The sequence below is a fragment of the Anopheles merus genome, chromosome 2L (genome assembly GCF_017562075.2).
Source record: "Anopheles merus strain MAF chromosome 2L, AmerM5.1, whole genome shotgun sequence".
In the NCBI taxonomy this organism is placed as follows: Eukaryota; Metazoa; Arthropoda; class Insecta; order Diptera; family Culicidae; genus Anopheles; species Anopheles merus.
In genome coordinates this window covers 13788304-13814343 of record NC_054083.1, presented here as the reverse complement: position 1 = coordinate 13814343, position 26040 = coordinate 13788304, and the positions used below count along the sequence as shown (strand labels likewise).

General features: G+C 40.8%; 2 protein-coding genes across 17 annotated transcripts; one reads left to right on the top strand and one right to left on the bottom strand.

Moving 5' to 3' along the window:
- Positions 1 to 551: 551 nt before the first annotated feature.
- On the bottom strand, positions 552 to 21902 carry LOC121594070 (mucin-22). Of its 16 annotated transcripts, none has more exons than XM_041916979.1 (11): positions 21717 to 21902; positions 19115 to 19832; positions 17493 to 17624; positions 16977 to 17119; positions 11685 to 11822; positions 11348 to 11471; positions 5751 to 9073; positions 2284 to 2613; positions 2063 to 2209; positions 1711 to 1795; positions 552 to 1629 (listed from the first exon to the last, which is right to left on the bottom strand). In XM_041916979.1, the coding sequence occupies exons 2-11, from the start codon at positions 19290 to 19292 to the stop codon at positions 1562 to 1564; spliced, it is 4668 nt and encodes a 1555-aa protein (XP_041772913.1). In that variant the 5' UTR covers positions 19293 to 19832; positions 21717 to 21902; the 3' UTR covers positions 552 to 1561. The 16 variants fall into 16 exon arrangements, 14 of the variants coding, with proteins under 14 accessions (XP_041772913.1, XP_041772912.1, XP_041772910.1 ...); XM_041916978.1 differs by having other exon boundaries at positions 21736 to 21902; XM_041916976.1 differs by lacking the exon at positions 21717 to 21902 and adding an exon at positions 20722 to 20989.
- A 1862-nt stretch (positions 21903 to 23764) lies between these two features.
- On the top strand, positions 23765 to 25864 carry LOC121594072 (cyclin-Q). The gene is made up of 4 exons (XM_041916991.1): positions 23765 to 24194; positions 24277 to 24421; positions 24730 to 25182; positions 25266 to 25864. Exons 1-4 carry the CDS (start codon positions 24112 to 24114, stop codon positions 25359 to 25361), a joined length of 777 nt encoding a protein of 258 aa, XP_041772925.1. The 5' UTR covers positions 23765 to 24111; the 3' UTR covers positions 25362 to 25864.
- Positions 25865 to 26040: the final 176 nt, after the last annotated feature.

Below are 26040 nucleotides of genomic sequence, written 5' to 3'. Positions count from 1 at the left end.
AATTCTTACCATGATGACCAAAAAGTGAACCAACCAACGTAGAAGCGTGCGCGATCAACGAATGACGCCTCGTAGCGTCTTAAATGAACTGCGTACACAAGTCTGTCGTCGCATAATAACGTGTCTGCGTTTTGGTCACCCACATCTTGGTACTATTTGGCAACAATCAAAGCATCGCAAGAGAGCCCAGGATCATTTTTTGAGGTTCCAAAAAAAGCTAAAAATGAAGACAGACAAGTGGCTACATTACTGAGTTATCTGGGCCGGGAGATCGATCCGTAATTCCAAAGTACTTTAATTAAAGTTGAAAGAGTACGATGGTATCAAATGTTATTCTAAAAGATATTCACTAATTTGTATACTAATAGATTCTTCCCATCTTTCAAAATCAGTCAAAACCTTTCGCGGGCCGGATTGAATGTTGCGGCGGGCCGCATTTGGCCCACGGGCCGGATTTGGCCGACCGCTGCTCTAAGAGATCGTTTGGCTGCTGTTTTTTTTGTATTTTAGGTAATTGAAGTTACGAATAAAAACAAGTTTTTTTTGTGGTATATTTTGGATGATACTATTTTTATTTATTTTATCCCATTTTATTGCATAACTCGCCTTCACGATCAATTCATACATCCAGTGTAATATTTCTTAGTCACGTAGAAAAACGCATACATTGCATACAACAAACAGGCATAGCTCGTTCATAGTTCATTTATTGTAACAGAACCAAATAGAAAAATGGTATAATGCTTTTGGTTAGCTTGATAATGCTCTACAGTACTACCCTCTATTTGTGCTATCTTTATGAGGTTGAATGATGATTACGGATAAACTAAACTATGCGATCAATAAATATGGTCGGCCTGACTCTATTCCTCTCAGTCGTACATTGAGATTTGAAAACTATCGTTTTAAAAAAGTGTGGACGAATAACCGAAGCAAGATAACAAACATAAACGTGAACGTTGGAAACTATGTGCCGTCTCTTATTGTGTAATCTCTATGCAAAGTATGTATGAGCATTGTCAGCAAAACGAGTCGTAACATAGCCTAACAAATAACTGAATACCTGTCAGACAAACTCATCCGGGACTTCGACGCTAATCGGTAAAACCTTTTCTGAAGCTGCTGCTGGTTTCTTAGCGATACCTACAATGGGCTTACAGTACCTGTCTGTCATTCCATCAACACATTTACCGTCAGTTACAACAGTTTACATGCAGTTGAGCATCGTTTCATCTCGTTATCGTTTTCTTTAATTTTGGCATCAGTAAAGTCTTTCACATCGTGTTAGAATTCAAACATTCTTGAGCAACATTGCGCGTAAAGCTCTCAACGAAAATGGCTAAAAAGTGTACTATTTAAAGGTAAATTTATTGACTCGGACTCACTTCTTCGTTTACACGCAATCCCTGTCCGTCAAACAGTGATGGAGTTATGGTTTTACGGCAATAGAAAAATATACTTATTCATTATACACGTTATACTTTTGCAGTTTCTCGAACGAAACAGTACGCCTTCGGTTTGTTTTATAATTGGTTTTGCCGAAGCAAGACGCCCTGCTTGCCTATTCGCTTTCCTTAGAGACAGCTGCCGCAAGTTCTTCTTGAGGTTTGTGTAGTTCCGTGACGATTTCTGGCAAAAGAATATATTGAGAAATGTTTTATAATACTTTCCACGATTGAAGCTAGCTACAGGAATTATAAGTTTGCGTACCACCGACTGCAACAGTACCGGTTGCATCCTTTTCGATGAAATCCATGTTGATCAACGACAATGTCATTTTACCACTCAATATCACCTGGAAAAAGAAAATAAGCTCAATGTATGCTTCGGTCTCATGGTACAGTCGTTAACTCGTACGACTTAACAACATGCCCGTCATGGGTTCAAGCCCCAAATAGACCGTGCCGCCATACGTAGGACTGACTATCCTGCTATGGGGGGAAATCAATAAGTCACTGAAAGCCAACCCCATAAGTTGGGTTGGCAGGCCTTGACCGGCATCGGTTGTTGAGCCAAAGAAGAAGAAGAATGCTTCGGTATGTACTCTAACGATCCAACTTACCGGTGCATCATCCTCTTCCTCGGAGTTTTCCGGTTCCATTTTTTCCACCGCTGTTTCAGCATCCGACACCAAAATCTTTGAATCGTGCGGTAACCGGCCATCGAGAACGATCGATCTTGTCTCCTGTTCGTCTGTCGGTGCGTTTGCCTACCATAATGTGAAAACAAACTCTGTTTAATCGTGCCCCTTGTTGCAAATACAAATCAGGTGATGTTTCTTACCGTGTCCGAATGTCCACTCATCGGCAGCAGAGGCGTTGATGGTCGGCTAAGACGCTTGCCATTTTCGCGCTGGGCCGTCACCTCCATCGCCATAACCTTAACAGTTCCGCGCTCGGTACTGGTGTCTCGTTTTTTCGGTTTCTTTTCCGGCGTACTGGTGGCGCTGGATGTTTCGCCTCCCGACGTGTCCTGTACTGCGGATGTAGTTTCGGCAGCATTTTCCGCTGGCTTGATCACATGCCCATTCGATACCTTATCTTCAGTAGCATTCACTTCCGAGGTTGTTTCTTTTTCTTCGGTTGCGAGCTCATCCCCGTTTACGTTTGTTTCCTGCCGTATCGTATTTACATGTGACGAATCGCCAGTAGAAGTAAAACCAATGTCAAGAGAATGGGTATTAGCATTATGTTACAGTCGCATGGCAAACGCTTGCATTAGAGAAGGCGTCAAGAAACGAAAGCAAAACACAGTTATGTTATCTAGCGAACTTTAAAAAAAAAGAAACTTAAAATTGCAGAACCAAACGACAGTATAGTTAGGAAGTTTTTTGAAATAGAGGCTCTTCAAAAAGCGTACAAAAAAAAAGAAAGTAAATGGAAAGAAAAGCTCCAAAAACGAAAAATATCATAGGATAGATGTGGTTAATGTTATACTGAAATTTTGAGTAGTGGTAACAAAAAGACAAATCACTCTTTTTTTTATGAAAATGTTGTGGTTGTGGTTGGTTTTTGGGTATCGTGTTTCGTGTGTTAGAGAAGATTCCCAAAACAGAGCCTCCTGAATAGTTAGCCTTTGAGTTTATCCGTTGTCTATTCTACGCTGTCAATAGTTTTTATTCTATCCACTTGCGTGGTCTCAATATTATAGGGCTTTTGCTGCCCTACCAGATTGTCCTTATACTCAAATAGTAATCTACACAATGACTATAAACAGGAGGCTGTTGGGTTGTTGGGGTTGGATACTATAACATTAAACGTGTGTCATAACCACTTCAACGCAAACGCAAAATTGAACGGAGCTAGTAAGGGAAAGGGGTAAATAAAACCGTTTGAATTAAATGCAGTAACAAAATACATAGATAGTAAAAAGATGCACTCTAACCTTGCTTGCGTTGTTCATCGCTTGTTTCTTAATGTTATCTATCTTCAGCAACTGTTCGTCTGCTGCGGTAATTAGACCTTGAATAGCCGTGACGACTGTTAATTAAGGATTGCGGAGAGATTTTGCGAAGACGAGTGAACAAAAAACGTACACGTATGCCAGGTATGTGTGTGGTAGGGGTATAGGTGTGGCGTGTGTGTTTACGTTTCAGTCATTCAAACGGCAGGACATTGTGGTGAATCATTGCATTGGTTACGTGTTCAGTTATTAATTGAGTATTGGTAGTAGTGAGATAAGAAAGGATAAATATGGTTGTGGTAGCGCATTGAATTGGCGAAGAAGTTTTATTGTATCATTATTGGTTTCCAGACGAGTGGCAGAAAAACGTGAAATGAAAGATAGTTCATATCAATTAGTTTAGCAAGACTAGCGGTACAAACGACCGGTGAAATGTTGATATTGACTGCATGAAAGGTGTCGTTAACAAAAGAAGCGTATCCAACTGGAATCACTACACCGATCTAGCCGATGGCCAACATTAGCAAACTATAACTAACGAGCCATGTTCTGCGTTGTTCGTATAGTAAAATAGAAAGCAAACTATCTCGAATATGCCCTTTTATGCATGTGTTTCTCAATGTAGCCAGCCGGTGAAATGTTTCACCTCCAACAAAACAGTAACGCATGGTGTGCAGCATAATATGTTCATGAATGACAATGATATTATGAACGTATCATACTAGTTTTGATTGGATAGTCGGGTTTCGTTAGCAAATTGATCGGTCGTTTAATTGGTACCATATGTTGCGGCTACTCCAATCTCGAGAGGCTCTTTAATTCCTTTTGTTTTAGTTTCATTATCTTTGTTTGCCTTTAACCGCACATGCTACGGAAGGTTGAACTTTGCGGCATCACGTTCTGTGTATTTAATTTCCACATGTTGATTAGATATACTGATACCCTGCATAGTATTTAAGAGAGTGCGAGTGACACATGATAATACTATTTTTGCGTCCAAATTGTAAAGTACCAACGAGAGGAAACAAGCCTACGCAGTATGACAGGGTATCATACACTGTTCATTATTATTTCATTACACTTTGTACTGAGAGTGAGTGCCTTACCGCCCGAGAGAATGTTTTATAAAGACAAAGGTTATTTCGTTAACTCAGTTAATTTTGTGGACATTTACACCCAAACGAAAAGTTTAGTGCATTTTGTATCGGCTTATGTGCAAACAAGTTTACCGGAATTAAAACATGATCCTGCTAGTCCTCGAGATAAAACAACGAAAATTCCTAAACTCGTTCAACAAACTACGAGGGTGACTTCATCTGAGTTTGTGGATACTTCCATAAAATCGCAAAGGAATGATTCTGAAGTCACGTCGCCACAAGTGAAAGAAACACCAGAAAGTACGTCATTATATCGGACAGACAAATCATCGTATAAAACAATGGATTCTATAGAATACTCTAGAGAAACGGATGATCCTGAAGTGTCATCTCTTCTTCTTCTTCTTTGGCTCAACAACCGATGCCGGTCAAGGCCTACCAACCCCACTTGTGGGGTTGGCTTTCAGTGACTTATTGATTTCCCCCCATAGCAGGATAGTCAGTCCTACGTATGGCGGCACGGTCTATTTGGGGCTTGAACCCATGACGGGCATGTTATTAAGTCGTACGAGTTGACGACTGTACCATGAGACCGGCTCAAAAGTGTCATCTCTACAAGCTACAAAAGGACCAACAAATATATCATTGCATCCGACAGATGAACCATCGTATACCAAAACCAATCATCAGGAGTACACTACAGAATCGGATGATTCTGAGGTAGCTTCGCCACATCGCATAAACCAATCGATCATTCTAAATACTCTAGAAAGACTGATGTCCCAGATGATGTCAACTTAGCGAACAGAAAAATTTGGAGATACTTTGCACAAAACTAAAGCATCAAAAGAAAGTCACAATAGGTATGAAAACGGACCTAACATTTCTAACATATTCGTCATGTGATCATTGTAAATTTTTATGCAAGTAAAGTTAATTGAAAGACATCATTTTTGGTCCCCTACTGTTCGATCGATAAGGGAACGAAAATTATATTTATTTTAGCATGTACGTAAACGTCATTGTATTCACACGAAGGCACAGCTGTTCAATAAACGACCGATCTTTCAATAGCTAGTGAACCTTCTCATCCAACCTAAGTTATCAGCGATCAGCGAAAAGATTACCCGAATGATAAAACTAAGCAGCATGAAACAGTGTCACTAAAATCAAAATGATATGAAGTGTAACAACAGACAAACAAAACTGTGTTTAAAAACTAAGGACAAAGAAGGAAACAAATTAGCTAACCTGGCCCTTGGGTATGTTGCCCATATTGGCGATTATTTTAGTCATAGCGCGTTCCGTTTCATCCAATTTCTTACGCAACAGTTCGAGTTCCATCAGCTGGTCGGCACTATCGCCGCCAGCCAACGAAGGTCCCGATTGTGAGAGATTAGCTATCGACAATGACGAGCTTTTGCTATTGTTACCACTACTGACGCTAGTGCTATAGTTAGCTAGATTCAAGGTGAGAAATTTGGGATTAGTAACGTTGCTGACACTGGTCGGTACTTGGCCAATAGTTGTAGTTGTAGTGGTAGTAGTAGATCCGCTCTCCGGCTCCGGGACTGCGACGCTCTGCTCGGCGGTGCTCGTGGTGCCTTGTGCATCACTGGCAACGGCATCGGTTGAACCCTGACCAGCGGTAACTTCGGTTCGCTGCTCATCTGCGACAAAATTGATACTTTGTGTCTCACTGACACCGTTCGGCACGGCTACGGAAGGACTCAACGTCGTTGGTTCGGGAACGGGAAATGCTTCAGATGATGGTGTTGATGCGGGTGCAATTGATGATGAAACAATTGGCAGGGAATCGCTAGCAGGTAGATTAGTATTGCCAATCGTTTCGTCCAGGTTAGTGGAAAGCTGATTAGTGACGGTAATGGTCTGCATGTTCTGGGTGCTGTCTGTATTAGAAACCATGCTGTGCACACCGGATGACTGTGATTCGATCGCCTCAACAACCAGTGCAGCGGAAGCGGCCAATCTGGGGGGTTCTTGAGGGGATGATTCTTGTACACCATTCGTAATAGCTATCGCATCAGATGCCCCACTGTGGATGAGCTTTTCGGTAATGATATGATCTACGATCGATTCGATTTCGTTCACTACAGCAGCGGCTTCATTTAGCGTGCGTTCAACCAAAGCTTCCTTAGTGACGTGCTCTAGCGTTGTGAGTGAAATTTCAGAGTGCTTCTCCTGTTCAGCCAGCGGTTCGTGCGCTAATTCAGTGGATTCGTGCTTTTCATCTATGGTATCCATCACTGGGATGGCTGTAATCAAAGGACTAGGCATATTGCTTGTCGTCTTGGAAATGTTTGGCGACTCAACTATCGCATCGTCACTGGTGACCTCAGTAATGGTCATCGAATCAGACGTGCTAGCCTTTTCAATGCTTATGGGTATGATATATTCCTCAATTACCTTGCCCTCTACCTCATCGACTATGGCCGCTTCGTCAAGTACTTCTTCAATCGAAACACTCTTGTTATCGTTGCTATCAGCTGCAGCTATACCAGCTTCATCGACCTTGTCCGATCCTTCAAGTACAGTTTCTACTTCAACCGTCGGTTGATCGTTAACTTCAACAAACACGGGGTCACTTGAAGTGCTACCAGCCATCACTTCCGTCGTAATGAGGGCTTCCGGTAGAGTGGCTTGCTGTTCTGTATCCATCGTTATCAGCTGCTCTTCAATGATAACATTGCTTTCAACACTGTCAACTACAGCTGCACCAAACTTGTTTCCCGGCTCGTTTACATCAACTTGCTCCACGAATGCAGCTACCGTTTCAACCGTCGCCTGACTCAGGGTCGGTTCCTTAGATTCAACAATTGCTACCTCACTGGATCTACTATCGGTCATCTCGTCCGTAGTTTTCAGCACATTCAAGGCGGTATTGGACTCTTCCGATTCGTTCATCTTTGGTTGCGTCTCGATTACCGATGCTACACTTAGTGATGTGTCTTCACTGATCGAATCCATTTCACCAGCGTCCTCCTCAATGCCCGTTTGTTCAATGGAGACTGCAAGCTCTAGCTCATCTACGGTCTGTTCTTGGATAGGAGTTTGTTGTTCTTCGGTTACGGTATCCTGGGGTACTGTCGGATCAGTAGCAAGGTTTGATGTCGCTGCTAACTGATCAAATCTTTCAACCACAATACCGTCAACGAGTTTCTGAGTAGCAGGATTGTATTCTGGCATCTCAGGGAACTCAGCGTCTTGCTGTTTCGCAAGCTCCTCTGCTTGTTCAAGCACTTCCTGCACAAGTTGTTCTGCGGTAAGTGTAATCTCTTCGACAGTTTTATGAACCAAAACAGATGTGTCAGTGTCTAGAGGTGTGTCATTTTCATTTCCTTCAAGTTGTTCGGTACTTTGCTGTTCGGCAACAACTGCTTCAAGATAATTTTCAACCTTCAAGGCAACATCTTGCAGCACCTCGTTCACTTCTGTCACTGCATGGTCGATCGTACCAATGTTATCCTCAGATACGATTTCTTCGTTTGATACAGCTTCAACCTTCAAAGAATCAACAGGTAGCTCAATCGCAACTTCAGTTTGTTCGTTTTCTTGATTTGATGGTGGGACTTCAAATGAAACTTTATTCGCCTCACATTCAATACGTTCGGAAATTTCGCTATCTGCTTCATTAACTTTATGTTCCGATTGATCTATCGGTATAACACTATTCGCATCTTCACCATGTTCTTGGATGATTTGTGTTTCGATTTCTTCAGCAATTGACGGTTTCGCAATTGACAGCTTCGTATCATCATTTGATACAACTGCTGGTGCAATTTCCAGCATCTCTTCTTGTTTACCAGTTCCAGCGCTAGATTCCACCCTTTCTTCGGTTTGTGTGATTTCGTTCTGAATATTTTCCTGGACTTCAAACATGTTCGTTGCTTCGATTTGCTTCGTTTCCGTTGTTTCAAAAGTTTTTTCATCAGCTATCTCAGTTTCATCAATTTTTTCTATCTTGTTCAGTTCATCTTCCGTTCTGGGAACCATGACTGCGTTTTGCACTGCCACTTGCTGCACTACCATTACTTCCTCTATCACAGGTTCAGCAATAACTTCGCTCTCAACCTGACCATTGTCATGATGATCTACCGTGTCAACGCCACTGTCATCCGCTGAACTCGAAGCTGCACTATCAATGGTAGGTTCGTGTGTTTCAATATCATCTACAACCGGGCGGGGAGAAGGTTCAGCAGATGCATCGACCGGAACAACCTTTTGCACAACGATTCCATCGACTACCTTTTCGGTAGTGGGATCGTGAGGTGGTTGCTGGTCGTGATCTTCTTCCACACATTCCTCAGACACAGTTTCGGTCGCTTCGAATGTTTCCACACTAGCGGGTTCCTGTACCAAGGCGATTCGCTCAGCAACAATGTTCTCATCGGGCTTTGCAACTTCTTTCTGCTTCGACAGCTGTTCGTAGTCGATCGTAAGTTCAGACTGCATCGAAGAAGCAGGTTCAGCAGCGAGTACAGCGTTACTGACCGGCGAAACGCTAACCGGAACAACTAGCTCACCATTTGTGGCTGCCGTTGCATGTGATTGGTCTAAAAATAAAATGATAAACAAAAATAGCAACACAAAACAAACAAACGAAAACAAACAAAAAATTTAAGGGATACACAAATCATACGAACAGTAATAACACGCAACACACCGGCGGTATGCTCGAGTTGTGCATCCTTAAGAAGTAGAGGTAGATCGAGCTTCCTCCCCTGGGGATCGAGCTTAAAACATTGCAACAACCGCTGTATCATTGGGCAAAAATACTTAGCCGCGAAGAAAATCTACAACTGCACTCGGTAAACGGGAGTTCGGACACGCACCACCGATCCAATGAGGCGTAACTGGAGACTTTCGAAACTAATTGGGAGGAATCACAAAAGGGGCACCACGGCTTAGAAAGAGATTGTTCCTTTCACAAATCAACTGTACAGACCGCAAGCTGGGAAGCGCATTTAAAGAGAAGAGCAAAAAGTGCCCCTCAAAAGTTGTCCGGCTTGCTAATTGAAGTCAAAACTCTAGCTCATCAGCTGCCAAAACTGAGCGTTGTTTGCTGGCAGAAAAATGTGCGCGTCTTAGTTACGGCTTAAGCCAATTGGATCATTTTCCTACGAAAAAAAAAACGGTCAAATAAATCGACAGCTATTACAACCACCGCTTAAAGTGCGGGCCATAAGGGATGGATAAAAAGCAAAAAAAAATTGCAATAATGCATGCGGCTGCAACCGTTCGCCGTCTGCCAGCCACAATAAAGAACGAATAATCAAATTCGCAATAAAATCACCGGTGCACGCCCGAAAGCACACCGGTCTAACCTTGAGGCCACATTTCTTCCCACACAGTGCCGTCCCGACTGTACACCAGCACAGTACAGCACTAAAATTTATCTGGTTTACGGTTCGGTGCAATTAAATTGCCAATTAGCAAGCGTTTGAAAAGAGTATAGTATAAAACACTGGCATACATAGAAAACTAACAAATAAAACTGCACACACTAGCACACACACACACATACAACACAGTGTCGGTGGGAAATCCTTAGCATTAAATGGTTTCGCGTGGAATTAACGGACTGGAACTCTAGAAGAAGCGAGTGTGCCGAAGCTAACCCCGCAAGGGTACGATTAGTAATGATCCAAAACTTTGTACTTAAGATTTGCTATCATTTTTAATGCTTTCAATCGAATGAAAAACGCAGGGAGCTGTCGGGATTTGCGCAAACACAACGGCAAACAAAATGTTTCTGTTTTCCACTTGCTAGGGAAATAATACAAGAAGACGAACCCTAGCCTCGCAATCTACGAGTAAATATGCTAATATAGAACGATTAGCCAGGTTATGCTGCATCAGGGATGAACATTAAGCTCTGTGTGTATGTCTGCGTGTGTTGTGTGATATAGAGAGACAAAGAGACACTACCACCAGCAGAAATCGAATGTTTCCATTGTGCAGGTAGTAAAAGGACATATTTGTAGATAATTTGCATCCTTACGAAAAACAGGACCATGATAATATGTAGGATGAAAAGCATAACCAAAGTATACGCAGCATTTGCTGTCATACTGCATGCAGAGTGTGTGGTGCAAACTTGCATAGCGATAGTCAAGGAGCTCATCGTCAAGGTGTGTATGTGTGTATTTGTGTGGAAAATGCGAGCTACGATCTTACTTGCGCTATGATCTTTCCAGGCTTTTTGCGAGCGTGTAAAGGGGGGAAGGAAAGTAGAAACACATTTAAGAATGATTGGCATTAGGGGTAGCTTGAAACCTAGGCACGGAGTATGAGTATTGTGCAAGTACGTTGAAAGATATGCACGAGAGTATCATCAACATTAATTCTATGCATGGGAGTGAGATGGGAATACATGGTCGAGTGAAGAAATTAAATGTTTTCGCATTTGTAGCTATTTCAGTCTCAGAATATACTTCGCTGGAAAAAGCGAAGATGAACTGGAAACATATGCAAATACTGAGGTTGGAGTGAGGGGAGGATAGATAGATTTTGTTCCAAGCAGAAGGGCAATGAAGATCGCGATGATGATGCTGCTGATGAGAATGCTACTCAGACATTGGTGGTTAATGTGGCGAAGGTGGAAAACACATGAAGATCCAATACGGTGGCGATTCGGTTTTGATCGTGACGAGTGGTACTTCGATCAACACTTTTAACTTCAAACCCCTCGCGTGAATAAGGACCGACAATACGTGTGCGTTTAGAGAGAGAGAGAGAAGGAAACAGGGGGTTGCGTGGGCTTGATGGGCTTGATGAGACACTGGATTTTGAGGGAAGTTCGGGGAAAAATTTGTTGCAACACTTACCTAGTTTCGTCGTACCGTCGTCCGGTCGCTTGATGTACTGTTCCGTGGTGAACACTTCGTTGCGGAATACCGGATCCGGCTTCACCTCTGTGTACGGTGTGGCCGGCGTCTTCTTGAAGATTAGCTATAGTCATGGTGGGCAGAGCGAAAGAAAAGAAAGAACGATTAGCAACATCGATCGGTTTCGGCCTTGGATGCCCAAGAGAGAAGCAAACCGATCGCAACCGACCGGCCGGAAGTGCAATGTTAACTTTTGCCTACGTATGGGTTCAACTACCAAGTTCCGTTCCGTATACAAGTACCGCGGCGGCAGTGACAAGTAAAAAGGCGTGCTTACTTTCATAATGGTGTAGATGAAGAATGAAACTATACCGATGGTATAGAGTGGCATTATGAAACCCATTGAGTTGGCTGATTTGGTTGCTTGATGTGATCCAGCTCCCATAGGTGGGCGCATACCAGGTATGGGACCGGGCTGCAAAGGAAGAGAACAGAAACAACAAACAGAATGCAATTAGGGACAGAGTGCAGAGCGCGGTGTGTATTAGCAGTAAATGTTAGTTATGGATAATTTTGTTGCTGTAAACCAGTTACTTTATAAGAAGAGATCAGAGATCAATAGTGTTTTCTTTTTGCAATGGTGCAATGGAATGTTCGAAACATCATAATGTTAATGTTTAGTTGCGAATTTCTTTCTGGAATGACGCCTGATAGAACATTGTGGATATATTCGTTCGAGATATTCGTTTAAAATGATTCATAGTATCATCTTATTAATGAATAGTTTTTAATATAAAATTGAGTAATCGGCCAGGGTACTTAAACATCCAACGTAGTATCACTTCACTTGTTATAGAATGTAGAAAACATAATTTTTCAAACAATTTTTTATCATTCCTGGTCAATTCAATTGAAAAACTCAACGAACATGCTTGACCATGCTAGCTCAATTTGCTTAACCACGATGTAAACCTCATCATTTACACTGTTTTACATCCCGGTAATGTACCGCGCGAGATGTTAACAGTTGTAAAATGAAATTCACCCAGCGCGAAGAAAACACGTGTGCCGTTAGATCGATCATACATCCACTGACATGCCAGCCGTAACAACCATACCACATACAGTTCTTCGTGTTTGAAACTTACTGTATCCGATCGAAATTTAGAGTCTGGCTCCCGTTTGCACAAAATATGTTTATAAACTTTGATTTCGATCGGTCAAACAACTATTTCACCACAAACACTTCAGCATCAGCTTCAAGGAACACTACCAGTGACGGGGTCACTACCGACACACGGTCACGAACAATCACGTACACAACTATCCAAAAAATTCACCAGATTTTCACTTCACAAGCTCTGCGTGACTGCGTACCGTCACCGGGAAAAGATCGCGCACAATTGACGGTGCGGTTGGTTTTCCGGGGTTGGTTGCTTGTTTGCTCGGCTGCGCTCAATCGGTGCAGTTTTCCATTGCCTCTTGATGGTTTGTGTGAGCGTGTGTCGGTGGGGCGCTGGCACAGGGGAATGTTCGTGCCGGACGACGCCTGCTCTTGTGCGGTGGCCGCGAAGAAAACCGCAATCTCCGCCGAAGAAGCCGGCGAACGGAGTAAAACACACCAACACTGGTGGAAATGAAAGCCATCTGGCGATCGGCAGTTCGGAAACGATTGAAAGTCGCCACACCGCCAAGCCTCGCTCCCTTTTCCACCTTCGTGATGATAAATGTATTTTCCCCTCTATTGATTTACACACACACATAGATGCAGGCATACCCACTTTAGCTTTGAGTTTTAGCTATAAATTATGAAGCTGCGCGATTGAAAAGATGACTAAAAATATGAATAAGGTCAGCAATAGTGCCGATCGTGCCAATAAATTGATCGATTTAATGTGCAAATAATGTAAGCTTTTGTTGAAACTATAATGTTTGTATCCGGAAAGTAAAAATATCTTGAATCTAACGCAAATTAATCCAATTCCAATCAATGGACTCATCTATTATATGCACTATCAAAACTATCATGAAAATGACGTGGTTCGATCGACACGTACAAAATGTTAACTATCCGAATATTTTACACAAATAAAACTATGAAGCCAATGTCCAACTATCAAGATCATATCAATAAAGATCAAGATAGTTACGCTATGTAAAGCAATCCTCCAAAATTCGTCGATGTCGCCAATTCAATGCAAACATGTCATCTTTTGTATATCAATTATGTTCATTTCAGGCATTCAATAGCGAAAGCAATAGCAAAAAATATATAATTAAAAACCAAAAACTGCAACAAGCAGTCACTTTGTGATAAGATCGCGAATTTAAATGATCCCCTGTGTGATCGATTGTCTACACATTATGGTGACAATCTGCAATCGCTCAGCCGACTTTCAAACTCTCTGAATCAAGCCGAGCTAAGCCCATTCGTGGCATCGAAGCGAAGGTGGAAAAGCGTGCTGAATTCAGTAGTACATTCCGCTGCACTGCGCCAGATCGGTCATTGGCTTGCGGACGTAGGAAACCATTTCTCACACTCTCGTGCTCTCTCCCCCATGGCTGATGTCTTTTTCCATATTTGTTTGCCCACTGCACAGCCGCTGCTCGCGGGTGTGAGGTTTTTTTTTACAACGTTTGGAAAATGCTAATAGACAAAAAATCCAATTTACTCTCGTTTTAATTCAGTTTCGTTTTCGGCACAACTTTCAAAAAAAGAAAAAAATCTTACGCACGGAGCATACACTGGTGACCGATAGGTTTCCAATCCATTGCAGCCAGCACATTGATTTGCGCAGTAGATGCAATACGGAGGCTGTCCATTTTTATTGCTCATTATTATCACGGCTTCTATCGGTGCATTTTGGTGAATTGGTCACGTGGTGTTGAATTTACTGCAACTCTAGAGAGTTTTGTGTCTCAATCGTAACGGTCCCTTAGCTACTCGACAATTGATACCGTTTTAGTTTTTCATTTTAATGGAAGGTTTAATTTTAAACAGATTTCTGGGATATTGGAAATCAGCTCCAACTTATCTGCGCCTTGATCGTCATGTCTTTTCTAACCCAATTTTTGGCCCATGCGTTCCGGCAGACTTGTAAAGAGAAAGGTGAATGGACGGCCAAAAGAGAGGTGTGCAGCATGATGAAAAACGAAATCGAAAATCTTCGTAGTTTTACAGAGCAGCAGCAAGAGGCAACCAAGACAACGACTCCGGTTTGAACCTTGGGTGGGTGAAACTTTGATAATTTCCTTCCCGATACCGATGATCCGCAAGCGCATGGGATAGCAAATGTCTCTTTCGACGTACTTGAATCATCGGAATAAATTTTGCTTACGATAATGTTGGTGTGCGCTCGTCACGCTTGCTGGTATGTTGATTTAGTGCACAACCGTTTAATATGAGCATTATCATTTGAAATCATTTATGCATATTGCGACAATCTATTTGTCATTATTTTTCACCTAAAACTGTGTGTTGTGTCAGGATGAGCAAATATAAACTCATTTTGCCTATACACACTCATAGTGTATGCATCGTTAATTTTGGTTTGGAATGAGCTTTTTTCACAGTTATTTTCACTCCAAGATGAAATCATAACATAACGAGTGATGAAACTATCATTATCGTCAATGTGTCTAAAGCATTTGGGGTTCAACTTAATTTTCAACAAATATGTATTTTATTATGCTTAAAATGTATTTTTGTAATTGTTGCTAGTAGGTTCTTTACAAATATTGTAAGCTCCATGTATCATTTGAGCAGTATAAAACTGTTTTTTTTTCGAGTTTTAAATGTGTCTACTTTACATGTGCTATATTTGATAAGAACCTTGATAACAAATCATAATGTTCGTAAGGAAGATCAAGCATCTCGGTACTAAACAAGAACTTTTTAATGTAAAGTAATTGCAGCGAACTATGGAAAAAAAACATAATCATGATGATAAAATTCAGTTCCAATATTTAAAAAAATGTTTTATATTTATTTAGTATTATAGTATTGAAAAATATTGATTATTGGATGTTGTAATATTTATTTAGCATGTTTGAAAAGGAAATAATATTGATTATGTGAACTAAACTGGTGTAAGCGTAACCTATTTAAATAATGATTGTATTATGTTTTAGTTTGTTTGAGATTCTATATCCCCTCCATAATAAGCTTCTAAGGACATGGGATAGAAATATTTCAAATATGTTGAGAAATCCCAAGATCAGCATTTTTTAAAGCCCTAGAAAACGCAAAGAAACACTTGTGACATTGTACTATATACGAAGACGTACATTGTTCACTGCCTTAAACACTGGATGAAGTCTGTGCCCAGAACGCCCCAAAAGGCTAACGACGCGAGACTTACAGGCGCATCTACACGCTCTGGGTCTTGGGTTGCATAATTGCACTATCGAACTAGGGATGATTGAGAGCACAATGTTGAAGGTCACAGTCAAGTGTTGGTGTGGCTGGCGTTCGAATCCGTCACTGCTGGCGGCTGCTAGCGATATTTATAGAAACGATTCCGTTTCACATCTATACGCACCGTTTGTCTAGCCTGGTACGACGAATGGGGTGCGTTCTTGGTGTTTTCATGCGTGCATGCTTTTTTCAATTAGCCTCACCTCACGCCTCTATTGAACGGCGCCCTGGTAGATTTGCCTACTGGCGCTGCTGGCATGTGTTAGCTATGTTAAAGTTGATATGAGAAAACATTTTGTTCTTTTTCTGCCGTGAACAATTAATTTTATTGTAGCTTTAGAATTTTGAGGTGATTATTTTTGTTGACACTTCTCGACGGTAATTCGCTGTCAATGTTTAGGATTAAAGTCAGGTGTCAATCTTTAATCTATCATTGTGTATCTTCCATTTTGTTTACTTTTCACTGTCACTATTTTTTACGATAAAGGTGTCTTTCCTACCGTAAAGTAATTACGTGATACAAAAATAACATATTCATAACCTGAAATACCAATTTCAACGTGAATAGCAATTAGTCATAAATTATTCCATTAACTAAATGCAAATGCACGATAATTCATAAGTACTTGCTCAACTAAACCCTTCAAAATTTTTTATAATAAAATAATAAATTCGTATCACAATTTAAGGCACAAGCTCGTTTTTTAAGCCATACATTCAAGTCGTTACAGCATTCTTGCAGTGCATGGATGAGCACTACTTGATGCGTAATTAGTGATGACATTTGAAAGCTTTTAAAAATAGCGTCCCAGTCGAAAGGATCTGCTTAATTGGATTGGAATGTACCAGAGAAATGATCGTCACACTAATTTGTACCTCAGTATAAAATGAAGTATAATTAATGGTATCCATGAAAATGAATAAAAGAGATATACTATCTTAATCGTGAAAAAATGTCTTATCACTCGAATGATACATATACTACTCTACTAAGTTTCAAATTGTGATTGTGTTCGTTCTGAAGAGAAGGGAAATTTTAGGCTTCTATTAAAAGAACAAAGATGCAACACCCGATTTATGATGTGCTAACAATGGCATAGTAGTACATACAGTGCTAGTGAGCTAAATTGGGAGAGTACTGCTTTGCAATTTAGATGTGTTAATTCAATAAGCGATTCAAGTGAAATGCCATGCCACAATTTAGTTACTTACCCTGCCTTCCACTATTCTTGGCGCCGAGTGGGGACGATCGCCTCCGTGGATGGAGCCGGGCTGCGGAATAGCACGACCACGTTCGCGCATCGCAGGATGCATAGCTTCTGGCCGCAAATGAGGTGGTCGTTCCTGTCGTATACCTGCAAGAACAATGATTTCAGTGAAACGATGTGCGTAGACAAAAAGCGGAAAACTCGCGACATGTGGCGCCACGAGCCATCATGCACAAGGAAACACGGCACACTTTGTTGTTTGCTGAAAGCTTTTGTTACTGTAAGCAAAACGAACCCAATACCCTGTTGGCGCAAACGAACCGTATCAACGATATGCATCGCGTTACATTGCGATTTAAGTTTCCCCGTTTTTGTTTGGCTGTAAGTGTGCGTTTTGAGAAAAGGTCTCTGAGGTTAGGTGACAGTTTAGGGGTTAGCAGTGTCGTCACAATTGCATCAGATGGATTATTTTACGCAAAGGCATGTAACACACACGCACACATTTGCCCCGAGAACCTACTGTCAATGTCGACGTAAGGCGCAAAGTTTCGTTTGCGGAATAGATTCTGCTGCTCCTGTTGCTGCTGGCTGCTAGCATAGTTGATCGACGCGTTGGCGAACGTTTCCTGGTCCAGCACTACGCCGCAACAACCTGTGTGTAGACCGATGATCGGAACAGAGGATGATTTATCTGCATGGAATCGATGAAAGCTACCAATTACGCCCCGGTGCAGTAGTGTTGTGCAGGCGTTTCAAGCCTTTCACACATCATCATCATCATCACCCCCACACGGCTTGCACGTGTGGGGGCAGTGGGATAAGAAATTTGATAATGCGTTGGAAGTGTTATTTTTATTGCTCTGCGTAATAGCTCTCCAGAGTCGGAAAAAGCTCTTTACACTATCACTTTCGTTGAGTAATTGCTCTGTTAAGGCAACCGTGGGGCTTGTCTTGTTGCATCGGGTAATGGCTGCTTTATGTGCAGGATGAATGAGCTATGATTGGTTGAATGTTATCATTATCCTCACACACGTACACCGCGAAAGATCGTTCAGAGATGCACTCCTTGTGGGTAACGTCTTTTTTTGTATTTTATCATGAAATTTCTTGATGAAATTGCTTTCCTTATGGAAAAAATAGGAATTATGAAATGAAAGAAACAATTTTGCTCTCTCTTAAGTCTATTAAATGGTTGAGCGATAGTGGACGTGAAATATTCTTAGATTTAATTCTCGAAAAATACGTATCAAAATAGGTAGCATTACAAATCAATAGGAAAGCAATGAATATTCTCAAACTATTTGCTTTTTTATCTACAATGAAATACTATTTTAAACATTCTAACAATATGATGTCATTCCGAATTTTACCGTAAACGCCTCTAGCTAATTTAAAATGCCTTTGGAGCAGATTGAACGATAATAACAATTTATTTATATATAATTTATTGTAAATAAATGTCTTATGCTTTTGATTTTTTTGTGTATACAATATGCCAATTTCCGATAAAATGTGGGAAATTGCGTTCAAAAAGTAACTAAACAATAACTTTTGTATAGAAGTGGTATAGAAAATCTTTATGTTCCCTTTTTTTATGTTCCTATATTTATGATGTGAGTAATATTTTTTTAATGATCTTCATACAATCAACTTTGATATGACCTATTGAAGGATTTATTTTTATTCCAAGCTAATTAAAGTAAATCATTTGTTTAAATTTATAACGTAGACTGGAAATGTAATTAAAACGTAACACGTGTACAGTAATGATTGTTGTACAGACGATCAAATAGTGTTAATCCAATGTATTCTAGGTATTTAACAGCTTTGTTTTTCCGTTTCTTGAGGAATTTGACTCTCAAGACCAACTATACCCCAATAAAATCTTTTGTAAATTTCAATACAACAATGCTCAATCTTTACCTACACATTGCCACACTGTACAGGAATGCCCAAAAATAAATGATCCCATTTTTTATTGCCCGATAGAATATTCGGTGAACAGATAGATTCTCATCCCCAAACATCATTGTATTTTTGTTTTTTTTTGTTTTGTTTTACACAATCCCTGATTTATGCCACCATTACTCCCACTCTAGCTACGTACGCACGCTATCAACCAAGCGACGCGCGTGATCTTACCGGCTCCTCGATGGTCCTTGATGACATTCTTGTTCTGCCCATTGCCAACCATCATGGGATAGAAAACCTTGGGCCACAGTATGGCGACACACCCGACGACCGTCACCATGATGATCATGGTCTTTCGCGGCCCCATCCCGCTGTTCGACTCCATCCGATGCCCGGTAGCCGTGGCCATACTGGTGTACCAGCGACAGCCGTTTCACACAACGATGGACACACGACGATGGCCACACGTGACGTCACGGCGGGGAAGGATCAGAGGGAAAAGAATCACTCACTCAACACGGCTCACCAAATGCGTACAGCTTCTCACCACCACTACCACACTGCACCGAATTCCGCGTGGCGCTTTTGCTTTCTGAATGAACCCCGACTGTGGGTGTTGAGGGTGAGGTGATGGCCACTCGCTCTTACGTAACACGATTGCCTATGAACCGGTGCAATGCAATAAACGCACCGTCTCAATGCATCGGCGGCGACGAATAGGGAAAGACGATCCAGAAAGCTTTCCCTTAGATCCTTCACGATAACAGAGCACTCCACACCGCGCAACACTTTTTATCTGGCGGCCTATTTATCTCGCTACTTTTCGATTCACACTTAATTCACTGGCAAGAATGCTTGATTTTTCGCACTACACCACTGCACTACACACACGCACAAAAGGCTTATTACCGCACGCTGTTTCGCGCTTCTTCGTGCAATATTAATGAACCTTTAGTTAAAAATAGAACAAAAAAAAGGATTATGATCTCAGCCGTCTCATCAAGGAGATGATGGTTTTACTTTCGTTTTGTCTACAGCAAAGACACCTCCGGCAGGCGTAATCGGTCAGAGGAGCGCGACAATTGTCCGCCACCTTCACTTCGCTGCCTTGCCGTTGAATTGATCGTTTCTTTTCGAGCAAACTTGCCGAAATTTCACACTGTTTTATCAGAAAATCACACTTTAAATGAATTCAATCGATCTACCACGTACGTACGCTGCGTCTGTTGGGAATTGGTTGTTTTCGAATCGCTCGAATGGAACCGCTCGCGCATCTGTCGCGGTTTCGTGGCACCGAGAAGCGTGATTTCACAGACGTTCAAAGTCAAGTCAAATTTTCGCTGAGGTTACATCGCCGTATTTTTGGACCGTTGAGCACCTATTTTTAGGTGGAGATATATTTTATGCATATGTGTTTTGGTGCTGGTGATCTGGCGACTGGTTGGCGAAACACGGCGTGGTATATACAGTGAACTAATCGCACACGAAAATCGTACCGAAACGGAAAGGAAATTATCGAAAAATGATCGAGACACATAAGCTCAAAGTTGATTTTTGCACTAAACGTTTGCGATTACACTGTTCGATTCCAAATATGCCCACCGTCCTTACACACAAGGTTGTGGAATACGAATCTTGACTGGTTTTGGGTGGGTAATATGCAAATATTCTATTTCCGTACCTTGAGCGTGCTCTAGTTTGACGCGAATTGCAAATGGCAAACTGTTTCTTTTTTTGTGTTGCTATTGCGATTGCACGTCAAATGTTTTTCAACTAGCTTTTTGCAGCAGCTGCACCGAACACTCGAGAAACAAAGATAAAGCAACACATGAGATAACCTGCACAAGAACTAACCCCGTGTTTAGTAATTGTGTAAACTCGACTCCTGTACACAAAATAGGCAACTTTTGCTTTGTTTCGAACTGGCGGAAAATTTCGTATAATTTTTGACGATATACTAGCGTAACTAAAATCGAGGCCACAACAAACAGGAACGGAAATGAAACTAAATGGAAAAACAAAATAAAACCGGGAAAATTTCCCCCTTCGGCACGGTAAGGCAGTGTATCGGACCGGTCAAGCTACACCGATGAACTAAATTTATTTTTCACTTATTTAAAATCTCTAATAAGCGCGCGATCAAGTGTGCGCCAAATAGCTCACACACCCTCTCTGGCTCTCTTTGGTAGAAAGGCCGCATGCTAATAATGATGATTGTTGAGGATCGTGCTAGTAGAGCCAAGAGTGACCCTTAAGCAGCACGAGAGTAAACGTTCTTAGTATGCAAAGGGTGTGTGTGCGTGTGTGAGTGTGTCTTACGATCTCACGATTTTCCAAAGTAATTTTGTTGCGGTTTGTTTTCAAAGGAATGGCCAGCTGTTTGTGCTCTCTGGTCTCTCAGCGCATCTCGTCGTACGCTTCTCTGAGGAGTAGCACCCATTAGAACAACAGTGAGATGCATCATATTATGCCCGTTCTAATGACGTAGTTGGTTATACTAGCCTTACTTTGCAACAAAAAGGAAAAGTGATTTTTATACAAAATAACAATTAAAAGACTTTATGATTTTAGCACAATTAAACAAAACATTTGTTTGTGTTTTCTGTAAGGCTTTCTGTATGTCCACACTCGGATGTCCACTTTGCTAATTACATTAACATCATTGCGAGATTTGTTAACTGTGCATGAGTTGCTACAATAATGCATTCGTATCACAACTGTTCTCTTTGATTCACAAAACTATTCTCAATTCCGGTAAAATTTGATGATTTGATTCGTATAAATTGCTAAATTAACCTAGTTATCTTCGGCAAACCCCACCCCTGAGGCTTACGTAGTGCACAAACACGTACCGTTCACTAAACTTCCGGGGAAAAAACAAGTGCAAACCCCAGTTATCACTTCACTTTTGTTATTGGTCAATATCTAAACAATCCAATGATAGTTTTTCCACAATATTAGGAATGTGCACAGTACAACAGTTATAGCTCGCAACGAATAATAAATTTTCACAGCATCAAATTACGCTCTGGAATGTCAACCAGCAGCCTAGAGAAGCCAACCAGATTGTGCGCACTATCGTTCAATTTCGGTTCACTGTACCGTGTCAGGCGCATGTGCTTTATTGTATCAAATTTTCCAGATGATTTTTGTATGTAAACAACATTCTTCTTGTCGCCGGTTGGTGAAGCCGGTTGTTCAAGCATGTAATACGTTTACTTCTATTAGATCTTTATTATTTGTTTCGTATTGTATTTGTTTTTTTTATATTACTCAAAATGGTAAAATTTGCTGGTATTTTTTTTCTTCCTCTGTAGTTTCATCTTTGAAAGATTTCAAATGGTACCGTCCTCTTAGTAGAGCAGTTCAATGAAAAACCTGGAACATGAATTCCCAGTACCCGAATTTCGAGTATGTTAATAAATATTGTACTAATAATTGTGCTTCTTCTTCTTCATTGGCACAACAACCGTTGTCGGTCAAGGACTGCTTGTACCCACTAGTGAAGTGAGCTTGGCTTTCAGTGACTTTTTGTTACCTCAGCAGGATTGTCAATCCTACGTATGGGGGCACGGTCTATTCGGGGCTTGAACCTATGACGGGCATGTTGTTAAGTCGTACGAGTTGACGACTGTACCACCAGATCGGCCCCAAAATTAAACTTATTATTGTGCTAGTAATTTATAATAACAAAAAATCCATATATGTTTTGTGATCTAATGTATACTGTGTAATGTATAAATCTAAATCTAAATATCTTATCAGTTTTTATTGTATTTAAAATATTTTGATGACATCTACAAATTAGCAGGGAGTTGTAAATATAATACATCTATGAGATATAATAAATATGATTGAATAAATAGGAATGAAAATATGCTTCTCGTCATGTCACTTCGGCGTTGAGAATAATATCTTATATTTTTATATTTATTTTTTAGTTAAATAATGTTGGAAACTTTGCATAGCTAGTCATTCAATAGCAAAAATACGTATTTTTTAAATACAGTAGAACATGGATTATCCGGGCAGCTCGGGACCGAAAGGTTGCCGAATAATCGATTTGCATGTAAAATCCTAGAAATATCAAGCTCATAGAAATTTAAAAAAATTCTTTAGTTGTACTTAGAATTCACTTTAATCATATCGATTAATCATTAAAAAAAAAATAATTTTTATCAATAACTATTGGTTCAAGAACTGTTCTTGAACAAAAATGATGTTAAAAATATCACTAGACACTAGGCAGCTGCATAAAAAATGGTTTTGCCAAGCTGAAAATACTAGAAAATGTTAGCCACAATTGATCAACTGTCAAATTCATGCACACGGTTAATCGGCCCCCGGATAAACGACGTTCTATTGTATTGAAATATGGAACGGCAAATATTTAAAATTCTAGTACGATGTGAAAGTAGGAAATGATTAGTTCAATGCTGCCCTGGTCAGTAATTTAGAATGATTTTATTAAAAAGAATGTAAAAAAGCACTGCTCAGCTAGCTCTCTTGCAAACGTTAGTTACTTTAATTTATTTAGCTTTTCACGAATAAGACAAGATAAATTACCTGTGTACTAAAAATTAAAACCATATGTACAGAAGACCATTTTTTTTAGAACATTTGATTTTGTAACAGCATGTGAGTAAATAGTTTTTCGGCTGTATCATTAATTTAAAGAAAACATTTGAAAATTCGTCACAATCACCCACAATGTTGATTAATTAATTCCAATTAATTATTTAATTTCAAAATAAATAAATACTCAGCCAAACCTTTCTCTCTCATTAGCTTTGGCCGCAGCTTGTGTGTAAACAACATCAACGCACAGTGGTCGTCCATTGATTGAGATGTCCAATCATTGACAGTTTGCAAGCAAACAAAAACAAACAAACAAAAAGCCGCTAAGAAGTGTGTGTTGAGTTGCTTGCCTCGGTCCCTGAACTTAGCTTCGTACATAGATATTTTTTCCCTAAATTGAGGCGAGTGGACGCCAATTCTCACCCAGTGTCTATAGTTCCGTACAGTATTCATCGTCATCTTTTCTCAAAACAAAAATCTCAATTCGCGTGTAGAGCTGGTGCGTGCATACCATTTCATAGACCAAGGTGTCTGGCGAAGAATACCCATCCTTGCAGCATCTCCGGTTTGCCTTGAATTAGAAAGTTGAACTCTGCAGCGAGAGTCCGCAGTTCGTCCAAGTCCGTCAAGCCTAATAGTCTAGCCTAGCGATGATGCAAATGAACAACATCAATCTCACCGAGGTTGGAAGAAGAGAGAATGACTTTCAGCAACCAATACTGGTTAACTATAGGTAAGGCCATTATTGAAATAGACCATTGGCGTGCGAATATTACCTTGTGAACGTATTTTTAACAAAACCTTTAACGTAATAGATCTCAAACGCTGAAGGAAATGCCCGCAAGGTTCATATTTGAATGTGCTCAAAAGTTGGAAATGAAACCGCTCACTTCTGCCACGGCAGCAATTTTGTATCATCGATTCTTCCGAGAGTTGGACGACACGGAATACGATCCGTATGTGAGTATCAGCAATACATAAAAGGGAATAGTTTCGTTTGTTTTCCGCTTTAGAATACTCAAGCAGTTTGAAGTGGCTGACTGTTGCAAAGGCTTAACGGGGAGAGGCCCTTAAAGTGCAGCTCGCTTTGCTCCGCAACGCATTATGTGTGTTCAACAAGTCGAGACGCCTTTTAGCAGCACTTTTCGAAACGAGCCAATTACCTATCTACCCCAACAAACTGGTTCAAACTTGATCGACTGGTTGCTACATAACAGAGTGTTGTTACGCCCGGTATTGAGCCCACTTTTTGTACACATTTTCCGCAGATGATCGCATGCTCCTGTCTGTATCTGGCCGGTAAAATCAAAGACGACAAAGTAAGGAAACGGGATGTTATTAACGTGGCCCACAACACGATCAACCGTGGTGCCCCGCCGCTAGAACCGTGCGACGAATACTGGTCGATGTGGGATACGATAGTGCAAGCCGAGCTGTTCATTGCGCGCGTGCTCAAGTTCGACATGACGATTGTGCACCCGCACAAGTACATGCTGCACTACATGAAATCGCTGCAAGATCAATTCGGTGCGCAAGATTGGCAGGCGATGCCCGTTGCTAGGGCTGCCGCATCCTTTCTGCAGGATTTTCACCACAGTCCCAAAATTCTCGACTACAAACCGGCCCATACGGCCGTGTGCTGCCTTGCGCTGGCATTTCAAGTGTATGGAGTGCCGGTCCCACTAATGGACGAAATGGATGAGACCACTCGCTGGTACAATGTAAGTTTGCATTGCGAATTGCTGGTGCAATGGGTCGGCAATGAATCGATAGTCTTTTCATGATCTGTGTTTTATATCGTTAGATATTCTGCCCGGAACTGACGCGCGAACAGCATTGGGAGATAATGGAAAATATTATGGATGTGTACGACATGGAGACGATTATCAGTGAGAATTAATTCAATTCCAACGGAATACCACGCTACCACGCTACAGCAACAAGGAGGCAATAGTATTTCGGAAGCACCACTTCCAGGCAGTATCATCATTGTCATGATCGTAATCATCTACATACTTTGCATTCTTACCGTTAGCGAAAAAATGCCATTTGGAATCCTCCATTATTTCGTGATACAACAAAAAAGTGACAAAATAGTGATGTGCTCAATCGTGCTACTCGTAGCTGGTGGAGTTAGTGTTTAAGAATGCAAAATACATATTTTCTCAATTATGTAAAACTGTGACATGTTTTTTTAACTGCCGCAAAACAGATAAATAATTTCACATCAGTCACCACACGTGGTTACATCGACGAGTTTACATTGTTCATGTTTTATTTTATGATTTCTTCCACTGTACTTTATTTAACATTATATTGTTGTTTGCCATCATATTAGTAGCTTAGTGTTTTGCATCTCTTTTTTTTTAATAAAAAACACTGCGCCACGAGCTTACGCGCGTGCTTTAATTTATTTGAATTGTGTTTGTTAAAACAGTTTTCTTCCATTTCATCGTTTTGTGTTGGCTTCTCGGTTCATTTTACGTTTGTTTTGAATATGAAATGTACACCAAAAGTTTCCTCTTCATTTCCCTAGATCTACTAGTAGCAACACATCTCCACTGTGTGGGTAAGCTTAT

Bases quoted from the DNA above. Each gene is read 5' to 3' on its own strand.
- LOC121594070 (XM_041916979.1), bottom strand. From the start codon at position 19,292: ATGGCCACGGCTACCGGGCATCGGATGGAGTCGAACAGCGGGATGGGG. The intron at 17,120-17,492 runs GTAGGTTCTCGG...TTGTTCTTGCAG, and splicing joins GCCTTACGTCGACATTGACA to GTATACGACAGGAACGACCA. The intron at 2,210-2,283 runs GTAAGAAACATC...ACATTATGGTAG, and splicing joins TGAGTGGACATTCGGACACG to GCAAACGCACCGACAGACGA.
- LOC121594072 (XM_041916991.1), top strand. From the start codon at position 24,112: ATGATGCAAATGAACAACATCAATCTCACCGAGGTTGGAAGAAGAGAG. The intron at 24,195-24,276 runs GTAAGGCCATTA...TTAACGTAATAG, and splicing joins CCAATACTGGTTAACTATAG to ATCTCAAACGCTGAAGGAAA. The intron at 25,183-25,265 runs GTAAGTTTGCAT...TTATATCGTTAG, and splicing joins AGACCACTCGCTGGTACAAT to ATATTCTGCCCGGAACTGAC.